Below are 22711 nucleotides of genomic sequence, written 5' to 3' on the forward strand. Positions count from 1 at the left end.
TAAGATTTTTAGAACTGGTAGATCTCATCCTCACCCACCTAGTTTTAAATCCAAGGTTGGAATGAAGAAGTGAGCAGTACGAATCTTTTGCTTCCCAGTTGGTTTCTCAACTTTGAGTGACCTGAACTAAACTGAAAGGAAGCAAATCCTGCCTCTGCATCTGCAGAAAAGATTATATCTGCCAAAGCTGTTTTTTCAGCTCAGCAGATTCTGATTGCAGGTGTGATGTTTTAAGTATTTTTTTTAAATCCCCATTCAGGGGGATTACTTGATCTAAAACGTTGGCAATAACACAGGTAACTGCTTGAGTATTCATTTTTATTTAGCTTAACTATCTTAAGCTCATGTCTTATTACAGATCACCATTTCAAGTTGTGTTTTGTAAACAGTTGCATTTAAAGAGCAGAAGTGTGTTCCATTTTCATTTGCAAAAGTGCCCTAGCTATTTTGCTGCTTACTCATGTGCTGTGGTCATTTACATTCTCCTGGATGCCCAGCACAAGGCACTTGGCAGGAGCAAAGTGTACCTGTTAATTCTTGACCAAGAAGCTGGTGGGGAATGTACTGGAGCTGTCTCCTGATGCCTTTTCTCCCTTCACTTTAGCACCTCTTAACTCTTGCAGGGAGCAGATCAAGAGGGTGAAAGACTCAGATGATGTTCCCATGGTGCTGGTAGGGAATAAATGTGACCTCCCAGCACGGACAGTGGAAACCCGGCAAGCGCAGGACCTGGCCCGGAGTTATGGGATCCCCTACATAGAAACATCTGCCAAAACCAGACAGGTAGGAGGAGGGGTTTAACCAAAATCTTTGTTTCTTCTCTCCAGTGCTGTCCTGGAGAGGCAGGAATGGGCTGACACTACCCTGCAGACAGGTGGGTGTAAGAGCCAGTGCTCCATCAGGACATTCCCTCTTCAGGCTTGAGCCTCCAGTCTGGAGAAGTGCCTCATTTCTGCTTTGACAACAGTGAAGGGAAAATACCTTCTCAGGATTTTCTCCAGGGTTCTGCAATAGCCCCATAGTCACTGCAGGTCAGCTAAGCTCAGGGAACTTGGCTAGTCTTATCCATGGTCTATTTTGGCAGACTGACAGGTAGTGTATACCCATGCCAGAAGGACCATATCGGGCTTCCAGAGCACAAAGGTGGAAATGGAGTAGCTGATACCTTCAGTGGTCTAGTGGTGGCTTGTCTCTTGGCTGGCGGACCTCATTCAGGGTGCTGAAAGCCTGAATCTCAAGAGCTTCAAGAGATGCTTTTCTTCCAGGGCGTTGAAGATGCCTTCTACACCTTGGTGCGGGAGATCCGTCAGCACAAGCTGCGCAAGCTGAATCCCCCAGATGAGAGCGGCCCTGGCTGCATGAACTGTAAATGTGTGATATCGTGACTACGGTGAGTTTTGGAAGGAGGAGATGAGGTGCAGGAGGGTTATATTGGAAGCAGGAGATGGGGCTTAACACTTGAAGCAGGGCAGGAGGTGACTGCAGATGCACTCACCTGCAAACAAATGCCGCAGAAATAATTCCAGCAATGGTATTGTTTTAATGACACACATTTTTGACTGAAGTAGCATTTTCTGTCAAGATACAGGTAGGTCGAAATTCCCACTTTCCTGAGGAAGTGTGTAGGAGGAAAGGGGTGTTGTATATTTCCCCCTCATTTTGTGGAGCAAAATTATACAGAATTGAATAAAGAAAAAAAATACATATTTTTTTGTGCTTCCCCTGGGAAAGCTTCTTTCCATGCTGCCCCTCTGAGCGGGGACTTAAGCTGGTGTTGAAGGTGTGAAGGTGCATGGCTCACTGTGTGTTCACCAGACTGGCTGTAGAAGGGTTGAGATGAAGAGCTGAGTGAGCTCATTGCCTACTCATGCACTCACATAAATTGCCTTGTCCTTAAGCTTCACAGCAGACCTGTCTCACTGTGAAAGTTCTGTGTTCCTGGGAAGAGTTTTCCCCATTAGAGGTATCCCCTGGGATATTTGGAACTGATGCAATGTTGAGAATTAGCCGTAAGGGGGCTGTTTTGCCTTTATAAATAGGGCGTGCTGGAGCCAGAAACAGTGTTTTTCATATTGTCTGTGTTCACTTGCCTGTTTTTCTTCTTTCCTTGTTTTTTGTTTTTGTTTTTTAATGATGAGTTTATTTAAATCATTGCAATCCTGGCTGGATAGCAGTGAGGGAGAGCTCCTATCGGTGTCCCTGCATAAGCTGGGTGGCCTTAAGCCAAATGCCTGGGAACATCTGGCTGTGTAACCACCTCCCATGGCAGAAACGGAGAGAGAAGCAATTGGGAAGAGTACATCAGGGAGATGTACATCTAAGGATGTCTAGGACTGGGGTGTGGGAGAAAAGTGCGCATGAACTTTGCACTTAATGTCTTTTGGGGGTCTCCCACGCAGCCAGACTGGCCCTTCACTCCTTTACACAACTGCTGGAGTCCTAAGGAGAAGTACATAGTGTCCAGAGGAGGTGCTAAGAGGGACTCGTTGAGTGTGGAAATGGGCAGCTGGTTTTCCTCTGCTGTTTGAGCCAAAGGCTGTGAGCACACAGAGCTCTTCCCCCAAAAGAAGGAAAGAAATGTTTGGCAGCATTTGCTTCCTCTGAGCAAAAACCCACCCAAGCACCACACCCCGCTGCTCCCAGCAGAGGTGCGTGTGAGGCCTCCCAGGGGCCAAGCTGAGTACTGTCCCCAGCACTTATCACTGCTAAGGGAGGCCTTCCAGATGTTTGGGTTTTCCAGATGTTCAGGAGCGTTTCCTGCAGATGGGGATGTGAGTTCAGGGCTCATTTCCTGCTCTGGCTCACAGCTGATGGCATGAGCTCTGCATTGCTGCTCCCACTGCTCCCCTACGATGACTGTCGGGAGCTTGGTCCCCATCACAGCCTGGTGGCCAGCACTGGCATAGGCTGTGCCTTCAAAAAGAGGGGCAAGAAGTGGTGGGAAGGAATCTCTAGGAAATGCTCCCCTCTGTTAAGAGAGCATGCCCCATGAGTTGCCCACATCATTTTCTGCTTAGGCAGAAACTGGAAACCACGCATCCCAGCTTATTCTAGCTGCAGTAGCCAAGAGAAGAGAGGGAGGAACTTCAGGGTGCAAAAGGAGAAGCCAGGCAAGGACATGCTGTGTTTTGGGGAAGAGAAAGAAGGCTGTGTGTGTAGCCAGGGAGTCAGGGAAATCTGGCTGCATTTGCCCTGGACTTTGTGGTTTCCATCATCCCTGGAGGAGGGAGAAAGATCTCATCAGACATTGCCCTTTCCCACAGTGAGGTTTGGACAGAGGCAGAAGGTCTGGTGAGATGCCTGAGGCTCACCCATTACTCCACAGACCATCTGCTTCTTCCCTTCGGTGCATGTGCAGATGCTTTGCTGAGCTAGGTCCAGACCTCTAAGACCTGTGTAGCCCTGTGCTTTCCCTCTGTGGGCGTTAGCAGGGTCATCCCAGAATGCTGAGGGGTGGGTAATGGAAACAGCCCCTCTTGGTGCTGATGGTGAATGGGTGCTAATGAGCATCCTCTTTGGTTTCAGCTGATTGGACCGTGTCTTGGAGAGGTTCCCACTGTGCAGTGCGCAAGGAAAGAGGTGAAGTGAAGGAAGAAGCATATGGATTCAGAGGAGGAGTATAGGGGGAGAGGAAGAGGAGGAGGAAGAGGACAGGGGGAGCATGAGCCCCTCCAAGGACTATCTCGCACTTCACCCAAGCCTGCGGCAAGCGACTTTTTCTGTTGTTTTTCTTTCCTCATCCCCTCCTCTTTTGGCCTCCTCCCACCCCAGCAACTGTACAAAGCCACAGATCAAATCACAGTAAATTATTATTTGATGGTCTCGACAAACCTTCTTGATGGCTCTGTCCTCCGTCCAGAGGGTGCTGCCGCTGGTGCTCCGGGAGGATTGCTGGTGGCATGGGCAGGGAGGGAAGGGCGCGGAGGTTTGCTCTCCACAGACTGAGGTCATGCTGCAGACCGTGAAGGTGAGCAGGATGGGGTGTCCTTCAAGGACAGAGCTGGTTTATCTCCAGCAAGTTGTCATCGTGTCCCTAAAAGCCTTTGCCTGTCCCAAGTTTTGGTAGGACCACCCTTGGTGCTCCCCTGGTGCTTTGCATTCAGCCTAGTCCTTGTGGGATTTTTTTATGGCCTCAGATGTGATGCCTGGAAGGGAAGAAGTGTCGGGGAGATCTGAGAGCTGGGTTCACTTCAGCTGGTGCCAGTTTGTTGCTTCCTTGATTTATTATTTTTTTCCAGGCAGCTCTTTGCACAGCACCTCCCAAATGTTTGTGCTCCACAGGCAGAATTAGGCCTTTCTGCTCCCTGCCAGTGCCTCTGCTAACACTGCAGAGAACATACACCTTGGGCTGTTCCATTCTGTCAGCAGCGTATAATGATATGCAAATCCTCACCTGCCCTGTGCACGGTTAATTACTGCTGAGCACGTAGCAGAAGGACTCTCCTGCACTGCAGACGGCTGTCTGGCTGCTCAACAACTAAGACTAAAGGATTCAGACTTCCAGTCATTGGGTTTAGGGTGGGTAAGAGTGTTTTGGATAAGGGCTAATTTCTTGAGAAGCCCATCCTCACTCAGCCCTGCTCCTTTGGGATTTTTGCCTGTGGTTTTACTGGCTTCTCCCATGTGCCTTTCACTTGCAGGGCCAAGAGGAGGCATTGTGCCCAGTGCAGCAGGCAGCCTGGTACTTGCTGCCTTTCCCTCTCCCAGAGTATTGCACAGACCAATTTAGCTGGCATCCCAAATTGAGAGCATCAGAGGAGGAAGGTGATGCAGCCAAGTGCGGCAGGGAGCTGTTCTGCACGGGCTAGCCCAGGCCTGAAGAGGTGCTGGGTTCAGGAGCCAGGGCTGGTAGGGGTTGGGAGCAGCAGGAAAAGTGTGTGAGTCACATCTCACAGCTCAAAACCAATACAGAAACCCCGGTCGCCCTCAACACAAAGCCACAGCCCACCCAGGGGCTCCCAGCATCCGTGCAGGCATCTCCCATCCCACTCCTCATCCTCTGTCATGCCAGGCAGCAGCATTAAACTACAATGCTGCTTAGAGTTGCTTTTGGCTGGGCAAGAGAGGACTTGTGCTAATGGCTTGCTTTTTGTACCTGTACTCCAAACTGCTGTGGGGAGCAACCCCACCCTGGCTGCAGTTGCCTGGCATCGAGTTCCTGCGGGAGAAGGGCTGATCCCAGCTCTGGTTACCCAAAGGTAACTCCCTGTAGCTGGGAGTGCAGTTTGCAGTAGCGCCTGTCCCCGTGATGGAGGACAGCTGAGATGCTGAGTCTGGTGTTACATGGTGGGGCTGGACCAGAAAACCTCCCAACCTAGGTTGTTTCAAGTGTGAAGTCTGCAAGTACAGGGTTTGTTCCTAAGTCAGCAGCTTGTGTGCAGTTGCAGGCAGGGCAGAGGGCAGGGCTACTTCACCTTAACTGTTAATGTCTGGGGTGATGTGGGGGCCCTTGCTTGGTGGTGTTAGTGCACTAGGAACCTGGTGCTTGTTTTCTGCAATAGAGCTTATCTCTTTCACCAGGCCCTTAGTGATCGAAGGGATATCTGTATCTGGAGGGCTTCAGATGAGAAGTAACGCTGTGTTTGGAGCTCTCTCGGGGACTGGACTCTGGATAACTCTCAGTGGTTAGAGCTATCTTCTTTCTGTTTGGAAGCCAGAGGCCAAAGTCAAGGACCAGGAGCCACAGTCAAGAGAGCTAAGGAGCTCTGGCAGCACCAGGGGTCAGGAGAGCAAGCACCACCTGCAGTCACACAATAGCCCCTTCAGAGAGTTCTCTGCACCCCACAGGGTGAGGTTTTCCAGCTTGCTCAGGAAAGCTCTGGGTCTGGTCAAGCCACGTGTGTTATCTTAGCTGTTTGAGTGTCTTCTTGTTGCAAAATACTGTTGTTCCCTTGGGCCACTCCTCACGGCTGTATACTTCAAGTGGTGCCACTAACCAGTCCCTCTTTTCTACAGGCTGGTTATAGTCCTATTTTCTGTATGGCTAAATCAATGTGCTACGAGTCACTAGGATTCTGCAGGTGGACCTAGAAGTTCTTCAGCAGCCAGGGTACACCGTCATCTCAGTGCTACAATAGGACAGCACTTCAGAATTCCATTAGGCAGGTAGGAGCTGGAACTGGAGGATCTGACTGATGGGTGGTGCTCTAATTCTAGCAGGTTGCAGACCAATCTCATTCATGTTGTGGATTGCACCCAGCGCAAGCAAGGCAGCCAGCGCCCTTTGTCAAACAGTGCTGGTCAGTAACGTGGCCATCTCGGGAGCTGGAAGCACCACTAGTTAGCTTTTTGCTGTAATTAGAAGATAACAAGAAACCCAGACTCTCAGGTCAGTGATCAAGTCCATGCTGAAAGTTCTGGGAGCAAAAGGAGGTGCTAAAAGCTTGACACTGCACCTTTTCCCCTGAAATTATGTATTAATCGTGTATTAATACAGTACTGCATCTTTGTTCCAGGAGGTTGGCTTCAGGAGAATCACGACAGATCTTCAATGTGCAGTAAGATATGTCAGCTCTGATCTGATCTCCGGGGTAGACACAAACCAGATCGTATCACTTCACAAAGGTGGAGCTGTTACTTCGGACTTGGTGTTTCACTTGGTGCTGGTAATGTGGGTACAGGTTAGCAGCTTGCTGGTCATGACAGGCAGGAGGTCAGTACATGAGTTTACTACATGTTCTCTGCTTGTTATTTGAACTTGAGTCTGAAAGCAGTATCAGGGTTACATTTTCATTAGAGTGAATGTAGGTCTGGAGAAGGAATTGCTGGGTTTGGAGTCAATTTAGTTGATTTTCCCCGTCGTTACTTAAGGTGCATTTGTTCTAGAAGTACTTGGACTGGAAGATGTGATTTTCGGATCCTGCAGTCATTTCCCTTATGATAAGGAGCTGGTTGCCCATCTCAGTTCTGCTTCTGTGGCACAAGCTTTAGTAAGCAGAATGTACAGTTAGTCTGAAAAGCCATTCCAGTTGCATAGCTGGAAGCTGCAGGAGTGCACAGAGGTAAGTTTTTTTCTATATTTGGGCACATCAGCTCATATTTGGCGGCTGTGATCTCTTCAGCTGGTCATGACAAGGCTGGCCTAAACGTGGTGCTGTGCTGTGGATCTCAGACAAGTGTGAACACCACCTCTAAGAAGGCTTCAGGCACCATCGCACTGATTATCTGTTGAGGCTGCATCTCTTGTGATGGAGGAGTGCCACCTTTGAATCTGTACTTAAATGATGGAATGGCTGAGGAGGTCTGGTCTGGTTGGGTCCATATGTCTCAGGACTGATGTATAAACTTTTCTTTCCCACATAATTGACGCACCCCACACCCTATTACAGAAGGGTTGGGGCTCCAAAGACATCACAGCTGAGTCAACTGACAAAATTGCTTACAAGTCCTTAAAGATGCTGATTAAGTGCTGGAACAGATTTTTGCCTTTTGGTCTGCGAGGGCTTCCACAGGAGCCTATTCCTAAGCCAGCAGCAATGGTGACTCCAAAACACAAGCGCATAGTGCTTGTGGAAGGCTTTGCAAGCATCTGGGTTGAGTTTGCAGGAGAGATACCTGATAGGCAAAGAGGGGGTAGTTGAATGAATGTCTTGAGTTTTATGGAGCAGCCCTGGCTAAATGCTGGCCTCATCCTCCTTACTTGCAGTGTGGTTGGGCGAGGAGGAGCAGACCAGGTTTCCCTTCTGGACTACACTCCAGTCTGTTACTACAGACCTTTCCAGCTCAAGTGGTTCTTCTATATCATTTCCTCTTGGCTCCAACAAAGCCAACCATGCACAGGGCAGATGAGGATTTGTGCCCCATCTATCTGCAGGTACCATTAGAGACCTGATACCAGTTTTGGAGCAAGGATGGAGGTTTCTTACAGTTCATCTTTCTGTGTATCTTATGAAGAACCTGTTCTACTGTGTGAAAGAAGGGGTGACTCCACTCCCTTGGACTCATTTCTTTGTGTGTGCCTTCAAAGCTATCTCCATCCTCATCTTTGGCTCTTTTGTAATTGCTGCCAGTGAGCAGGGATGCTCAAGGGGTGGGACCAGCTGCTGTGTCTCCCAGAGAGGTGATGGCTGAGTTGTTTCAGCTCTGGTTTGCTTATCTCCTGTGCTGTCATGGTGCCTGTGTCCTGTCAGGTGAGCATGACTGCCTTGCTACCAGGATGATGCTAGTATATGTCCTGTGGGCTTCCTCAGCTGCCGAGGTTTGTAGGGTTTGGGAAATGGTTTTGGGCAGACCTTCCTTTTTCAGCTGCTGGGCTATTTTCTCCATGTGCTGGTTTATACCTAATGATGTACTGTAGAAAAGGGGTGGTGTTTCTCAGAGGATGGTGTGACACCAGACATCCTGGCTACCAGCAACTGGTGGGAGCTGGGTCGTGCAGATGGGCCTGGCTGCATGTGCAGCTTTGCTCCTTTAGAGCAGATGAGCCTTGTGGGTTGAGTACAGGGCGTATGGTTTAGAAGAGCCAAGGTACCGGCCCCAGCCAAGGCTGCTGGGGCTTGGGCTACATGCTCTGCACTGTGTGCACCCTTGCTCTGGTTCCCAGCTCCCAGCCTCCATGCCACAGCCCCTTTGCAGCACACCAGCAATACAGCAGCATGTGAGCACAGCAGCACATGTGCATCATGCAACTACCACAGCAGCAGGTGAGCAGCACAGCAAGCCAAAGAGGAGGAAGACTCCCAGGCCCAGCCAAACTCTCCAGTATTGCCTCTGCCAAACAGGCCAGGGTGCAAAGCTGCCAGACACAGCTCACCCATCTCTCCCCTGCTGCATCCCAGAACCAGCCCAAAGCCTTGCTCCCTCCCTCGGCCTGGCTTTGCTCCAGGCTCCACTTAGCATCAATTATTCAGTGCTGACTTGCTGCTGTTTTGCAGAGGCACGCAGCAGGGTTGCTGAGCTCTTAGCCATTGTGGGTGGTGGGCAGGGAGGAGGATGAGGAGCACAGCCGTGGCTTGGAAGAGAGCCAGCCAGTGACAAGATGAGACGTGGGCTGCCTGCCCCAGCTCCTGGCAGTGATGGTTTGGCTGTTGATGAGCCAGGAAGGACAGGAGCCATAGGAGGCTGCCAGGACACCAGAGGTGAGCGCAGCTTGTGATTTGTGGGTCTTTGTTGAGTGGTTTCTGTGCAGGGAGCAGCACAGGGATCAGAGAGCCGGACAGCTGGTGTTAGGAGTTGTCAGAAAGCTATGAGGAGCAAGGGCTCCAACAGGTAAAGGAAGGGTTTAGTGGGAATACTGGTAAATGCTAAGTGCAGAGGGAGAGGCAGCAGGAGGACCTGGCTGACAAGGCCAGCTGGATTTAAGCAGCTTCTACAGAGTTCATTTGCCACTGGTCCCAGTGCTGTACAGCAAGTGGGTGACTGGTAAGCTTGGGCTTAGAAATACACAGGGATCCTGTTCTTGGTCCCCTAGAAGCAGTAAATTATTATTTGATGGTCTTGATGGGGTGATGCATAGGGATGCCACATTCCCTGCACTGCCCTTCAGTCCTAGGGTGGCATGTAGCTAATTGTGGCCCATCCGTTTTGCTGTCAGTCTTTCTGGCAGAGACAAATGACCCTGTAACCATGTTGTTTACTGTAACCATGTTGTTTAAGTACCAAATGGCACCTTTCTCATAGGGGAAACCAGACTACTGCCCAAATTTAACACCCCAAAGACAACAGTACCATGTTTTTCCAAGGACTGGCCGTTAAACTTCGGGTGTGCCAGAGGTACTGCTCACACAGCCTGTTAAAATCCATTTTCGGCTGTGAGCGGCACCACCTTAGGGTACCAGTAACTGGTGGACGCATGACTCAGCCCTGACTCACACCTTGCCAATGGAGTTGCACCCGGCTGCCTTGCAAGGAGCTGTGGCTGCCGGCTCTCTGTCCCATTCCACCCTCCAGCGCTGCCTGCAGGCCGGAAAACAAACTGTGGAGTAGGTTGGACCCACCGCAGCTGAAGCATGCCTGGTGAACCAAGCCAAAAGCCAGCAGGAGAAGGCAACTGGTCTTCTGTAGCATCTGTCACCGCAAGAAACCTCATGCAGTCTGATTTTATGCTAAACATCTTTAACTGTTATAATTACAACCATGTAAAACACAGCATCAAATACTCTGGACAGTCTGTGTGGATCGGTGTAAAAAGGATTGGCTTTCTCCCCCGCCCCGCAAAAACAAACAAAAACCCCTTCCTTACAAAAGAAACCCACCAAAAAAATAACAAAAGAAAAATGTTTGTTGGTTGTTTTTTTTTTTTTTAAGTAATAATTATAATACATTAGAAAGAGTCACAGAAGAAGCGTTCCACGCTGTGAACAAAAATAGCAATTAAAAAGCAAAGCAGATGGTAGCCAGGCTCTTAAAGGCCATGGCCAAGAGACCTGACCTCAACCACCATCCTGTGCTGGAGCTGGTCCCCAGCACCGCTCCCGTGGCTCCTGCTGCCCACTGGTGCCACAGCCACTCAAAGTGCTCAATTACAGAAAAACCCCAAAACAAACAAGAACAAACCCCAAACCCACAACACTGGTCTTTAAAACTCCATGGAGGGCAGCGAGGTGAGAGTCATCCCAGGGCTGGAGGGCAAGGATGGGGAGAGCGGGGAAGCTGTTTTCCTGAGTTTGCTCACGGTAAGAGAGGCTTTTGCTAAGGGGCTGAGGCTGCTGTAGGAGACTGGGGCAGGGGTGTGAGTGGCTTGGGCCAGTTATTTGTTCTGCTGAGCTGCCACCCTTGCCCTTTTTCCCTTCTTATCTCCAGCGAATGCACTGAGGCAGGACCACGTCCTGCCCATCCCTGGTGCCACAGACCCGCCATGGCCGCACCTTCATCTGCAGCAAGAAGCAGAGAAGGAGCCAGGATCTCCCATCAATTATGCTCTGATGTGCTGAAGTGAGAGCATCATTCCAAGGAAACTAACGCATGTTGCTGGCTCCCAGGAACTCTTCCCAAACCTTGCAGCCTTCAGGGGCTGCAGGCTGGAGAAGAGCTGCTTATGTGGCACAGTGAAGAGCTGACAGACCCCCCCCCAGCAAGAAGCACACTATAGTGGGGAAGAGGAGCCTGTAGCTGCCTGGTCCAGAGGTCATTGCAACCAGCTCGTGGCTTACCTCAGGCTTGGAGGTGAGCAAGGACCTCTCTGCTCATTCCCGTTAGGATTTGGAGGGGAGGAACCCTCTCAAACTCTTGTTGAACACCATGCTATGGGTACTGTGCATTTGACAGCTCTCCAAAACTAGAACAAACCACCTTTTTAAATATGAATACTGCAAAACTTCCCAGACATGCACTGGGTTTAGGAGCCCAAGTGCACGTGCAACACTATGTGCAAAGGCTGTGTGCCCAAAATGAGGGGGAATAAGTCAAAATGAGGGGAGAAAGACATCTTGGCTCTTGCAAATGAGCAAAATGCTCAGATGTCTTAGCAGGAGTCCTGCGTGTGCTTCAGAGAGAGGCCAGAAACCCCCCCAAGCTACAGAAACCAGGCCAAGAGCTGACCCCCCATCCTCAGATGCTTCTTGTTGCTTCCCAACATGCTCCAACAGCCAGTGGGCTGCTAGCAAAGGGCAATCGATACCTGTCTTGAAATACTACCCAGCTATTTTAACACACAAATGTGTTTAACTACTGCATGGTTACTGAAAAACATACTCTAAATTAAAACCAGTTCAAGCACCATTGTCCTAGAAAGGACCCATGGTGTCCCAAAACACAAATGTTGAACATTCATAACCACTTCTCCTCAAAGAGCAAGTGCTGACTCCTCACAACTCTCCTGTGAGGTAGCTAATATGGTTATCCCTGCTTTGCAGAGGGCAAAAAGATGGGCAAGGTTGGAGACTCAGCAGAAGATGGGGTCTCTGACAGAGCAGGGGTTCTAACAGAAGCTGAGGGTATTTTGTCTGGCTGGTTACAGCCAAAGGTAGGGTGCTCCTTTCAGTGCTACCCCTGCTGCTAATAAAAAACACCCCCTAAACTGATAAACCCCACAAAGTAATTTAGTGGAAGTTTTCTGCTGGGCTTCCAGGTAGGCTTCAGGTCAGGTTATGTTACTGAAGCAGCCTGTGAGATAAAAAAGTTTTCAAAGTCTTCTCAGAACTTAAAGGAGCCCAACGTCTCCATTGAAGGGATGGGAATCATACCTGCAGTCGCACCTAAGGGGACATCTGCAGCCACCCTTTCTGGACAGCAGAGACAAATACTGCATACCTGGACTAGTTTATTTCCTGCTGCTTCCATTTATCTTCCTTAAGTAGATAATGGGAACAGGAATTTGGAGCAGCTCTTTCAGTGGGGTGAGCTTTCCTTGGGTCCCTGCACACCTCCAGCCAATGGTCTGGACTGTCCAGCAGCAACATCCTGGGATCGGAAGGGGATGTATAGGCCACTAGGACTTGGTACGTGAAGGGCAAGTGGTATGGGGGGCACCCATCCCGTTATCTCCTCAGCAATAGGCTGGGGAGATGTGGATGCTCTACATCATCATCTTCCAAACTTCTGTGTCCAGATTTCAGTCCTTGGTAGTAAATTGCTGGTTGGACCAAACCAGAAATGCTGGTATCAGGTTGTGGGCAGTGTGTTCCCCCTCCCCAGCACCTATTCCATTTCCACCCTCTTAACTTGCTTGAAGTAAAAGCAGGCTTCAGTTTCAGCACCATGATTAGACACTACCACACCTCCAGCAGCTTGCTAATGAAGGAAGGTTTCCCAAGACAATAGCCCCTTTTCCTCAAGCCTGCTCCCCCCTCTGGACCTGAGCAGGAAAGGCCAGCAGAAGGGCCATTCAGCCCAAGAGCCCAGGCTCAACCTTCACTGTCCTTATCACCTTGAAAACTTAGGAAAGAATCGTCCTGCTGGCAGTCCTCCACCAGGGTCACACCAAGGAGACCGCTCAGGGACTTACCTGCTGTTAAACCTCCCCTCCAGGACATCATCCACCACTGCAGCAGGAGCCAGTTACAGCTGGGCTGTGGAATTGCATAGAGTAGGCAGTGGGGTGCCTGTGTCCTGCCAGGACGCCATGGTCCTGCCTGAAAATGCTGCTGCCTACAACTGCAGGTCTGGGGAAAGAAGCTATTGGAAGATCTATTGCTATAAAGGCTTTGAAAGCAATGCTGTTGGCTGCACTGATTGGGCTTCTTAAAGAAAGCATTCTGGACTCCTATGCCTTGTACCTGCTTCCACACCATGGGCACCTGTGCCAGGCAGGAGCAGAAGGGAACACACAACACATTCACCAGCCCTGCCTCTCCCCCCACACGCAGTGAGGCTTGAGGAGCTTCAAGGAACACAAAATGAAAGCCCTAATTTGTCCATAAGAAAGACGCAAACCCAGTTTGCTCATGCCTCCTGGTGCTGGCGGCCACTGCTCCATCTTCTCACCAGGTGCTCGTACCAAAGCACAGCTCAACAGGCGATGGCTGCTGTGCTGTCACCCTGACACAGCCCTGCTGAAGGGGAGGCTCTGAAAATGGGGCGAGGGTGCTGCTCCAGCACTTGCTTCCTGTCCCTTGCCTCCCCCCATTCCCACTAAAACGTCACGGATTTGGGCAGCTTCACCAGGGAAGAAGAGCCGGAAAGGAAATTGTTCTCTGAGTGGGATTTGGCAACCTGTGGCAGTAATTTTGGTTTGGGGCTTAGGGGGGGTCGTGGGGCTTTGAGCGTGTTTAATGGTTTCTGGAAGCTTTTTTGGGCATCTGCCTCCTCCGGGTCCAGCGTGAGAGGTGGTGGCATGGAGGCGGCAGGCAGAGGACATCCAGTCTCGGGCAGCGGCAGTGCCACCTGCTTCCTGTTTGCTACATCCTGCTCTGTCGCATGGGCCAGGTGGAGGGGAGTGGTGGTTTTGATAACGGTGTAGGGGCTGTTCCTCTCCACCATGGGGGACAGTGCTCGCTGCAAGGGGTAGCCCTCACCCAGCCCTGCTGCCTCCACCTTGATGCTGGGTAAGATGGGCATGCTGCCGCTCGCCAGCCCCTGCTGCCAGTGCGTGGTACTCCCTGGCCCATTCTGCTGCAGGCTGGTGAGCTCCCCCATGGACGCAGCTTTGGATGCCAGGTGCTTCAAGTCCATTTTGTCTGGTGGTGCTGCTCTGCAGCGTTTCTCAGCTGTCTCCTCCTGGTGCTCATTCTCAGGGGAACTGTCATGCTGAGACTCACTGGAGAGATACTGTGAGCTGCTCAGCAGAGGTTGAGGGGGTGCCTCGAGCACTTTCTCTCTGCAAAAGGAAGATGTTTGTTCTTCCACTGGCAGGGCAGCAGGATTTGGCTGCCACACAGCATGGTCCGTAGCAGAAAACTCAGTGGTGCTCGAGTCGGGAGGACTTGATGTATTTTGGAGAGAGGAGTCTGAGGAGCCGACCTCAGCAGGGTTGGGGAGGGAAACCAACTCATGGTCCACTGTGGCACACACAGGAGTGAGAGGAGTATGCTCCACAGGCAGGGCTGTGGGCAAGAGGTAATGATGGGCCTGCATCTCACTTGCCTTCAGAAGAGATGGTGTCTGTCTGTCCCCTGAGGGCTCCACCTGACCCTCCTCTCCCAGTGAGCCCCCGCCAGAAGGACGCAAGTGGAGGTCTGTCACTTCAGCTGCTTCACTGCCTTGGAGGGTGGCAGTCTTCACCTCTGCCACCATCTCTCCTGGAGCCTCAGGAGCTGTGTGGGGATGTGGTTCCCTGTCCACAGGATGCTCACCCACCAGGCCATTCTGGCCATTGGCTGCCACATTGCCCTTCATGGGTACTGGGTTGAGGGAGAGTTCTAGACCCAGGGGTTTCCGTGGGAACTCCTCAGGCTTTGCTGCATCAGAAGCAAGAGAAAATAAAATAAACCCCAAATTATGCATCAGTTCATTTTTGCACCTGTCATGCCCTGATTGCAGGGGAGGCAGATGCTGCACACAGTGGACGCCAGCCTTCTGGGCTGCCCCGGCTCCCAAAGCATCACACCAGAGGGGTGCTCTGGTCCCTAAGGGACACAGGTACCACCAAGCATTGCCGCTGGGCTGCCCGCCTTTCCCTGCTACCCACCTGGCGGGGGGAGATCACATTTCATCTTGCGCAGTTCAGTCATTGACACCTGCAGTTGCTCGATGACGGCATCATCCTCGTACTGCAGGGAAGCGGCGATTTTCTCCTGCAGAAACTCCCGTAAATCTTCCAGCGCCATCTTCAGCAAGCGTTCTGGGGACAGCAGACAGAAGGAATGGCAGTGGCATGGCCAAAGTGTGGGCTGCAGTGCTTTGGTTTTATCTGGGATTCTGCTGCTGTTCCCACTGCGAGGTGGGAGAGCCTGAACATTTCTGCCTCTCTCCTACCTTCCCGCTGTTACTCAGGATTGTCGACACATTTACACACCCGTGCCACTTCTGGGCAGTAGCTCAGCAGTGGCTGGGACCTGTGCTGACCAGGATGCACATTTTAGGCCATTTCTGCAAGTTCTCAGCAATACCTCTAGGAGGAGGAAAAGCTCCATGAGATAGACCCAGAGCGTCAGACTGAACAGCCACCAGTCAGGGATGCAGGCAGAGATGCTGAACCACCTCAGGGTTGCAGCAAGGGATGGGATGCAGGCAGGGATGCCAATCCACATCACAAATTCCTTAGGAAGGAGAGATTATTTCTCTCCTTCTGCCTGCATGCCAGTTTCCCAGTCTTTGCAAACAAATGAGATACTTGAAGATGTATTATTTTTTGATAGCCTGTTCTTCACTCAACTGAAGAAAGAGCAGGATGGGTGTTTGCAGAAGCCAACACATACAGTCGCATATATCCCACTGGCCCAAAGGTTCCTAGCATGAGCTATCGGTATCTCTCCTGTCCCAGATTAAAGATCTAACAGGGTGAAAACGCAAGCCTGCTAGCTTATGGGAGCAGAGGGGTTCAAAGTCCCAAAGATCTCTATGTATAAACATCACCATCTTAATGTTATGTAAGAAAACCAGGTTTTGGTCATTTTAGAAGCATATTAAATGGATTTATTTCTCCCTCTACAGCCTTTTCAGCTGAACTGCCACAGAGCTTTGCAGACAGATGGGTTGCTGTCTGTATTGCCCCAAAACCCATGGTAACAAAAGATGTGGGGCGCAGCATGCAGAAAGAGGCAGCTGGGAGTGTTTCAGCTGGGGTTTGCTGTGCACCAAGCACAGCATTTCAACCCTTGTGGCATCTCATTTCCTCCCCAGAGCATCATCATGGGACTGTCCTTTTTTGTGGCCAGCACAGGGCACCAAGCAAGCTCATAGTGGCCAGCAAGGCTTTCTGGGTCAACAGCACAAGGATGGCCTAGCATAGAGCCACTTCTGCCATACGAGACACACTCTGCTAGGACCTTACTTTTGTGCAATTTGAGTATGGTGTAAGCCATGGCCGTCAGCACCCTCTCTCCTTCTAGGATGTAGATATCCCACAGCCGCAAGGTGAGGGTGAACGGGGTCTGTTTCAAACACAAAACCAGCTCATTAGCATCATACATGTTAGCACTGATTAATTGAACAACTGTAGAGAGGTTGCTGGCATCACTATGTCTCCTTGCACCAAAACACACAGCAGGGCAAGACACTGGATGACAAGGACTCATCTGTAACACAAAACCCTCTTTCATCAGCTATGGTTTTGCCTTAAAGCCAATACCCTTGGGTGGCTGGAAAAATAACTTACAATCCATCCACGAAAGCAGAAAAAAGGAGAAAGTTTCTACACAGGCATGCTGGCACATGGGTTTGCCTACACAGCCTTGCGAGTGCACAAAGCCACTCCTGTATCCATCTACATCACCCAGACAGATGAAGGGCTATTTATGGGATAGGTCTGAAGGCCCAACTGCTTTACTGAGCATTTAAAAAAAAAAAAAAAAAAATTCACTCCTTTGGTGCCTAGAGAAGTGGTCTTCCTTATATGCAGGCTTATTTATGTCTTCTAGACAAAACTCTGCAAGAGTCTTTCATTTGCACCCAGACACAATCTTACAAACAGCGGTGAACTAATGATGGAGCAGGCCATCATCTCCCAACAAAGATTCCAGGCATCTCACCAACACAAAAATTAATACTAGTCCCACTGTGACATCTAAGTTCAAATTCAGGATGCTGTGCTTAGTCTCCAGAGTCTGGCATGACTGGCCATCACAGCTCTTTTACCACATTACTGCTGTTAAAGGAACTTTTGCATTTTATGTAGCATTTAGGGACAGACTGCAAACCAGTGAGCTCCCTCTCAAGGGGAAAAGGTCATCCACTGTTTTACAGGAGATGGGCAGCAGAAAATTGAGCCTGGGAACACACAGACATCATAAACATGAGCAAGCCTGGATACTGCTTTTAAGTGTGCAAGCACAATAGTGCCCCTAAAAATAAATTAGTCTTTGCTCAGGACTGGCAAATTAGCTCTGGACAAATCAGAGCAATTTTCTCACACTTTCACGGGTCTCCAGTGCCCAGTCCGCTCCTTTGCCTGCAATTGCTGCAGTGCTATTTGTTGAGGTTTGTGCCTCCAGCTCTTCATCTCCCTATGTTGTTTCCAGAGCCAAAGTGAGGTTAATTGCCTTTGCACCAATGCCAGTGGGCAAGAGAAAGATCTCTCCCAAGTCTGCAGCTTATACTGCTGCTGCTGAGCCTTCTCACAGTGACGTCTTGTGATGAGGCAGCATGAACTGGCTTGCCATCAGTGACATTCAGTTATTTTTAACTTCTCCCTTATTAAAGTTTCTGCCTTATGAGTGTGCACAATATCCTACCTTACAAAATACCAACACTTTCTTCAAATTATGATACTTTTTATAAAAACAGGCAGATTAACCATGCGTGCAAGCAGCAGGTCAGCAAACAACCCAAAAGCATCCTCACCCGATCGATGAAACACTGCAGAAACCACTTGGTTGTGTAAATCCCTGTAGTCATCTGCTCCTTGTCCTAGGAGGAGATACCAAAGACAGGCAGGCATTTCACCAGGCTGGCTGCTGAAGGTTCAAGCAACTCACAGGGCTTTGGGGGAGGCTGGCTCGCTGGTTTATTAAAGCTGGGGTCTGGGTGCAGGATCTGTCTGCAGTTTGTCTTCCAACAAAGACCCTGCTTCAAATACCGGTGTTGAAGTCCTGCTCTGATCCTTGATGTGGCCAGACTTCAGCCACAACTTTGGAGAGGGATTCCTAGAAGCTTTCTCTGACTTTTACCTGCTCCAGGGAGTTACAAAACACTTCCATGAACCCAAACCATGCACTCCTTGCAGACTATCTTTTTTGTTTCCACAGAAATTCCCATGTGAGCCTCTTTGAGCACCACAAAAATTATTAATCCCAAGTATTCCACAGGTAAATCCAGACCAACACAGTCAAGCCAGCTTTGTTAGCACTACCTCATTTGCATGCCATGGCTGCTGCAGGAGCAGGATAGCCTGACAGACTAAGGAAAACTTTAAAACCTCACCATCACCACCCTGGTCTATCACTTTTCCATCCCCATCTGAGACCCAGCACAGCACCCGCACACAGCTTTGCTTTTTCTGGCACAGCTGATGGCAGGGCGCAGCTGGTGCTGGGATGCACAGTGCCCTGCAAGTGCATAAAGTTGGTGTGACTGTTCCTGCAAAGCCAGCAAGGCAGTGAGGATGGGAAGAAAAAGAAGCTGAGGGGATTAATACCCATCTCTGGTCTTTGCTTTGGCTAGTGTTGGGCACCTGCAAGCCTGGGGAGCCTTTTGGAAGCCAGGAGGCACAAGCAGCTTTCAGAGAGTTATTTCCATCCTCCTTGCTCATCCTCCCCAAGGGTATAATTAGGTGAAAACCTGTCCTGACTGTTTCACTCTTATAGACAGGGCCAGCTCATTTGCAGCACAAAGCAAGAGCTGTTGCAGATGATGGCAATGTAAACAGCCTCCCCTTCAGGGAAGGACCTCCAAACCCCTTGGGAGCACAAGGAACCTTCAGGAGTCTGGCCACTGAATACGGTCTACAGCAAATGCAAGAGGGTGGGGAAGGAGAAAAAGAAAAGGAAGCAGGTGTTGCAAAATAGTAGCCTAGACATTAGACTGCAGTTGATGTCTCCTGCAGATGCTCTTCCAGACACCAAATGGGCTCCTACCATCTGCCAGACAGAAAAACAACTGGAGGTGCCCAAGCAACAAAACACACAGCAAATCTTACACCCCTCCTGTCTTTAAATAATAGCAAACCTGTTAAGTGCAACCACTTGGGACTAACAATTCTTGAATTAAGTACAGCATCACCCTTTGGGCTTTGCATCTGGTATAAGAACACAGCTCAGCCTTGCTGCTGTAAAAAAAGCTCCTTTTGCTGCAGGCTCTGTGAGCCTTCCTGCCTGGCTTTCTGAAGGAAGCTGTTAGATTTTAGCAGTTCCTACACTCATGATGGCCATGATACTGCAAGCAAATGATAACCAAGATTCAGGCATCCCATTTAATAAACGTTTGCCTCTTTGCAGCTGAAGCAGTCCTACACAGTTAGAAATATGTTCAGTAGTGCATATCCCTGGCAGAACATTACACTAATTGCTCTAGCATTAAAACGTGATTATTAGCATGGGACAGCAAAAATATACCATGTGCTTCTTCAGTTTGGGAACCATCTTGCTTAAAATCTGCTCGTGGTGAGCCTGGAATCTCTGCAGCTTTGGGAACCCAGGAATGAAAAAACCTAATGAAAAAAGATAGGAGAAATGAAAAATAATCAGAAAAGCTCTGGAGTAGTCATGAGGGCAGCCTGATTTTCTAGAAACTCATCCCCTGCATTGCCCGTTGAAGTCAGCAGGACTACAGTGCACCCAGCTACCTCCCCTGGCATCCCTCCAGAGCCCACCCTTCAACCCATTCCGCATGGGCAGCAGCACTCTCAGCACTAACCACAGCAGAGCAGACTCACTCACCACCCCACCTGAGACTTGGCTTGGTCAAGACCTCTCTCAACACATCTTGATGCTTACCAAGGTTCAGGGAAAAGCTGATGTTTGAACAAAAGCTTGTGCAGCACTCCATAATCTAGTAGGACATGCACTTAAGACTGCCTGGAGCTATCAAGCCATAAGGCTTAGACCTCTGCTGATAAAATAACCTTCTGTCCATAGATTACTGCTAACCACAAGTAAGACAAAAGGATCTTTAATGTGACTGAAATAAAATAATTCAGTACATTGGGTGGAATCACATCTTCATAAAAACACAAGGGTACATGGCTCTGGCATGCTAGAAACAGCATTACATGATGCTCTTACATGTACTTCTGTGAGACTTCTTAAAAAACCTGCAACCTTGAGTTAACTTACTGACAAGGGCAAGGCACTTGGGAAGGAAGACAGCACCTCTGTGAAAGCATTAATTACTGAGCACTAAAGCTCAGTGCTGATAAACCACATTTTTCTCTGATGAACTTGTCTTTCTCCAAGAGTGAAGTTCAGCTCCGTAATCGGGTTACATCAGCTCGTAACTAAGTCTTACCCATTTTAAACAAGTATGTAAGGAAAAATGAGTCTCTACTGACCAACCCAAACAGCCTTCCCTCCCACTGCAAGAGCCCCCATCCGCACCCCACCCCAGCCTTACCATGCATGGCATGACGCTGATTGGTCAGCAGCTGTGCCAGTGCCCAAAACGCATCCTCTTCGTTTAAGTACATCAGGAGAATGGCTGCGATCTGGCTCATCCCTTGGCAGTAGCTCACTTCCTGCAAGAGCCAAGAGGGGCACACATGCTGCCATGCTGTCAGACCCCACCATGATGCTAAACCTGCAGAAGCAGGTCAGGCTGTCTGTGTTTCCCTCTCCTCTGTCTCACTTTGAGGTCTTTATCATTTATGCTCAGATTCACAGCTCCCATATGTCTGCAGCATCTACCATGTTAATGTCTCATAAAGTGCCTTGGGTTGGAAGGGACCTTTGAAGAACGTCTAGTCCAAGCCCCTGCCATGGGCAAGGACACCTTCCACTAGACCAGGTTGCTCAAAGCCCCATCCAACCTGGCCTTGAACACTGCCAGAGATGGAGCAGCCACAGCTTCTCTGGGCAGCCTGTGCCTCACCACCCTCATTGTTTACGTTTTTTAAAACATCTTCCTTATGTCCAACCTAAACCTATTATCTTTTGGTTTAACAATGTTGCCCCTTGTCATGTCACTAGAGGCCCTGGTAAAAAGTCTTTCCACCTTTCTGATAAGATCCCTTTCTATACTGAAAGGCTAAAAGAGTCTCCCCCTGGAGAGTCTTCTCTTATCCAGGACGAACAACCCCAACTCTCAGCCTTTCTCCATAGGAGAGGTGTTCTGGCACTCTTGACCATTTTTGTGCCCTTCCTCCAGACTAACTCTAGCAGGCAATGCCCCCCACCATGCCACTCCCCTCTCCAGCCCTGCTCAAGCCTGGAAGGTTAGGGACAGAAATCTCAACATAAGAGGTGCCTTCAGCTACTTCAAAGAATAAGGGATGGGATGACAAAGAGCATGTGGCTTCAATCCTGTTTTGGATTCCTTCAGCCACATGAGCACTGAAGTAATTAAAGAATAAACAAATCTGGTGAGCATTTATCTGGTATGAGGGAAGGTGGGATCTGTCTTTCCTTAACTATCCCCACTGAGCATCTTTTGTGCCTTCTGGGTTAACTGTGCCCTCCTGGAGATGGAGACAGTAAATTCAGCTGCTAATTTAGTCTCATTCTGACTGTGCCCTTCAGCTAAAAATGACTGGTTTGCTGCAATAAATTCAGTATTTGGCAAGAAGTGAGAACGTGATGGACTTTCAGCCAGGAGGTTAGTCCTGCTGCAAAGCCAAAGGGCAATCCCCTTTGCTGAGACTCAACCAAAATGCATCTGCCAGACATCATTTACCAGATGACAAAATGAACTTACTGTGCAGTCTTGTGCTGCTTGTGAGTCTTGCAGCTGTCTGTACAAACCAGTATTAGGACTTAAACTTGGACTTACCACTGGCTAAGTGTGGGGGTGCATAGACATACAAATAAATATACATGAATGTACATATAAAATAATATATATAAACCTTTTTTTTAATATTTATATATACATATATATATAAAAAGCACAACACTATTCACTTCAACTGGACTAACTACTTACGGTGTTATAGACTGAGTATGCTGACAGGACATGGAAGAGTGCCTGTTGCCTGTGGAGAAAGAAGGATATTAAAATACCTGAGCACGAGGTCTCCAAATTTATCTGTACACCAATGCATAAGCACAGAGAGCAAAAGCTCTGAAAACACTCAGCCAGCTGACACTTATGCCTTTTGCAAGGAGCAGGGCTCACAGAACCAGAAAGCACCTTGATGGGCATGTGGGACAGCACCTCTTCCTTCAGGTGGGAGAAGCCCCACAGAGCAGGGCTGAACCAGTCTGCTCCATCACCAGGTCTCCTGGAGAGACATGCATGTACCTAAACACACCGTGTTCAACAAACCTTTGCGTTTGGAGTGGTGGTGGGATTTTAACAGACTTGCAACCAAGCAAGCATCAAGCATTATACATCCTGGGGGAAACACCATTTTATTAATAGGTTACTTTCTCCCTTCCCTCCTTGCTGAAGGAGTCATCACCATACAGATACAGAGTGCAGCCTTTGTCCTAGGCAGGTGACAAAGCCACTTTGTTAAACCTCTTCAACCCCATATGTTGTGGAAGCCAAGTCCACCCCATCCCACCCAGCTCCTGAAGGACTCACCCTGTCATCCCAGCCATCCCAAACCAAGCCCTCTACAACTGCAACCCTAGCACCTTGGGGA

General features: G+C 49.5%; 2 protein-coding genes across 11 annotated transcripts in view; one reads left to right on the forward strand and one right to left on the reverse strand.

Moving 5' to 3' along the window:
- HRAS (HRas proto-oncogene, GTPase) overlaps positions 1 to 3830 on the forward strand; it is a 42572-nt gene extending 38742 nt beyond the window's left edge. For both annotated transcript variants that reach the window (XM_062619147.1, XM_062619148.1), the window contains 3 exons: positions 624 to 783; positions 1266 to 1390; positions 3526 to 3830. In XM_062619147.1, coding sequence (XP_062475131.1) covers positions 624 to 783; positions 1266 to 1385 — 280 coding nt within the window. In that variant the 3' untranslated portion in view covers positions 1386 to 1390; positions 3526 to 3830. The remainder of the gene's footprint in view (positions 1 to 623; positions 784 to 1265; positions 1391 to 3525) is intronic.
- A 6203-nt stretch (positions 3831 to 10033) lies between these two features.
- The window catches only part of LOC134163914 (USP6 N-terminal-like protein), a 78833-nt gene continuing 66155 nt past the window's right edge, over positions 10034 to 22711 (reverse strand). For all 9 annotated transcript variants that reach the window (XM_062619139.1, XM_062619145.1, XM_062619138.1 and 6 more), the window contains 7 exons: positions 22048 to 22096; positions 20524 to 20644; positions 19527 to 19621; positions 17818 to 17883; positions 16310 to 16409; positions 15005 to 15157; positions 10034 to 14774 (listed from right to left, as the gene is read on the reverse strand). In XM_062619139.1, the coding sequence (XP_062475123.1) occupies positions 13510 to 14774; positions 15005 to 15157; positions 16310 to 16409; positions 17818 to 17883; positions 19527 to 19621; positions 20524 to 20644; positions 22048 to 22096 (1849 nt within the window). In that variant the 3' untranslated portion in view covers positions 10034 to 13509. The remainder of the gene's footprint in view (positions 14775 to 15004; positions 15158 to 16309; positions 16410 to 17817; positions 17884 to 19526; positions 19622 to 20523; positions 20645 to 22047; positions 22097 to 22711) is intronic.

This window comes from Pezoporus occidentalis, unplaced genomic scaffold (assembly GCF_034315485.1).
Source record: "Pezoporus occidentalis ecotype Australia unplaced genomic scaffold, CSIRO_AGI_Poc_V1 ctg21, whole genome shotgun sequence".
Lineage (NCBI taxonomy): Eukaryota > Metazoa > Chordata > Aves > Psittaciformes > Psittacidae > Pezoporus > Pezoporus occidentalis.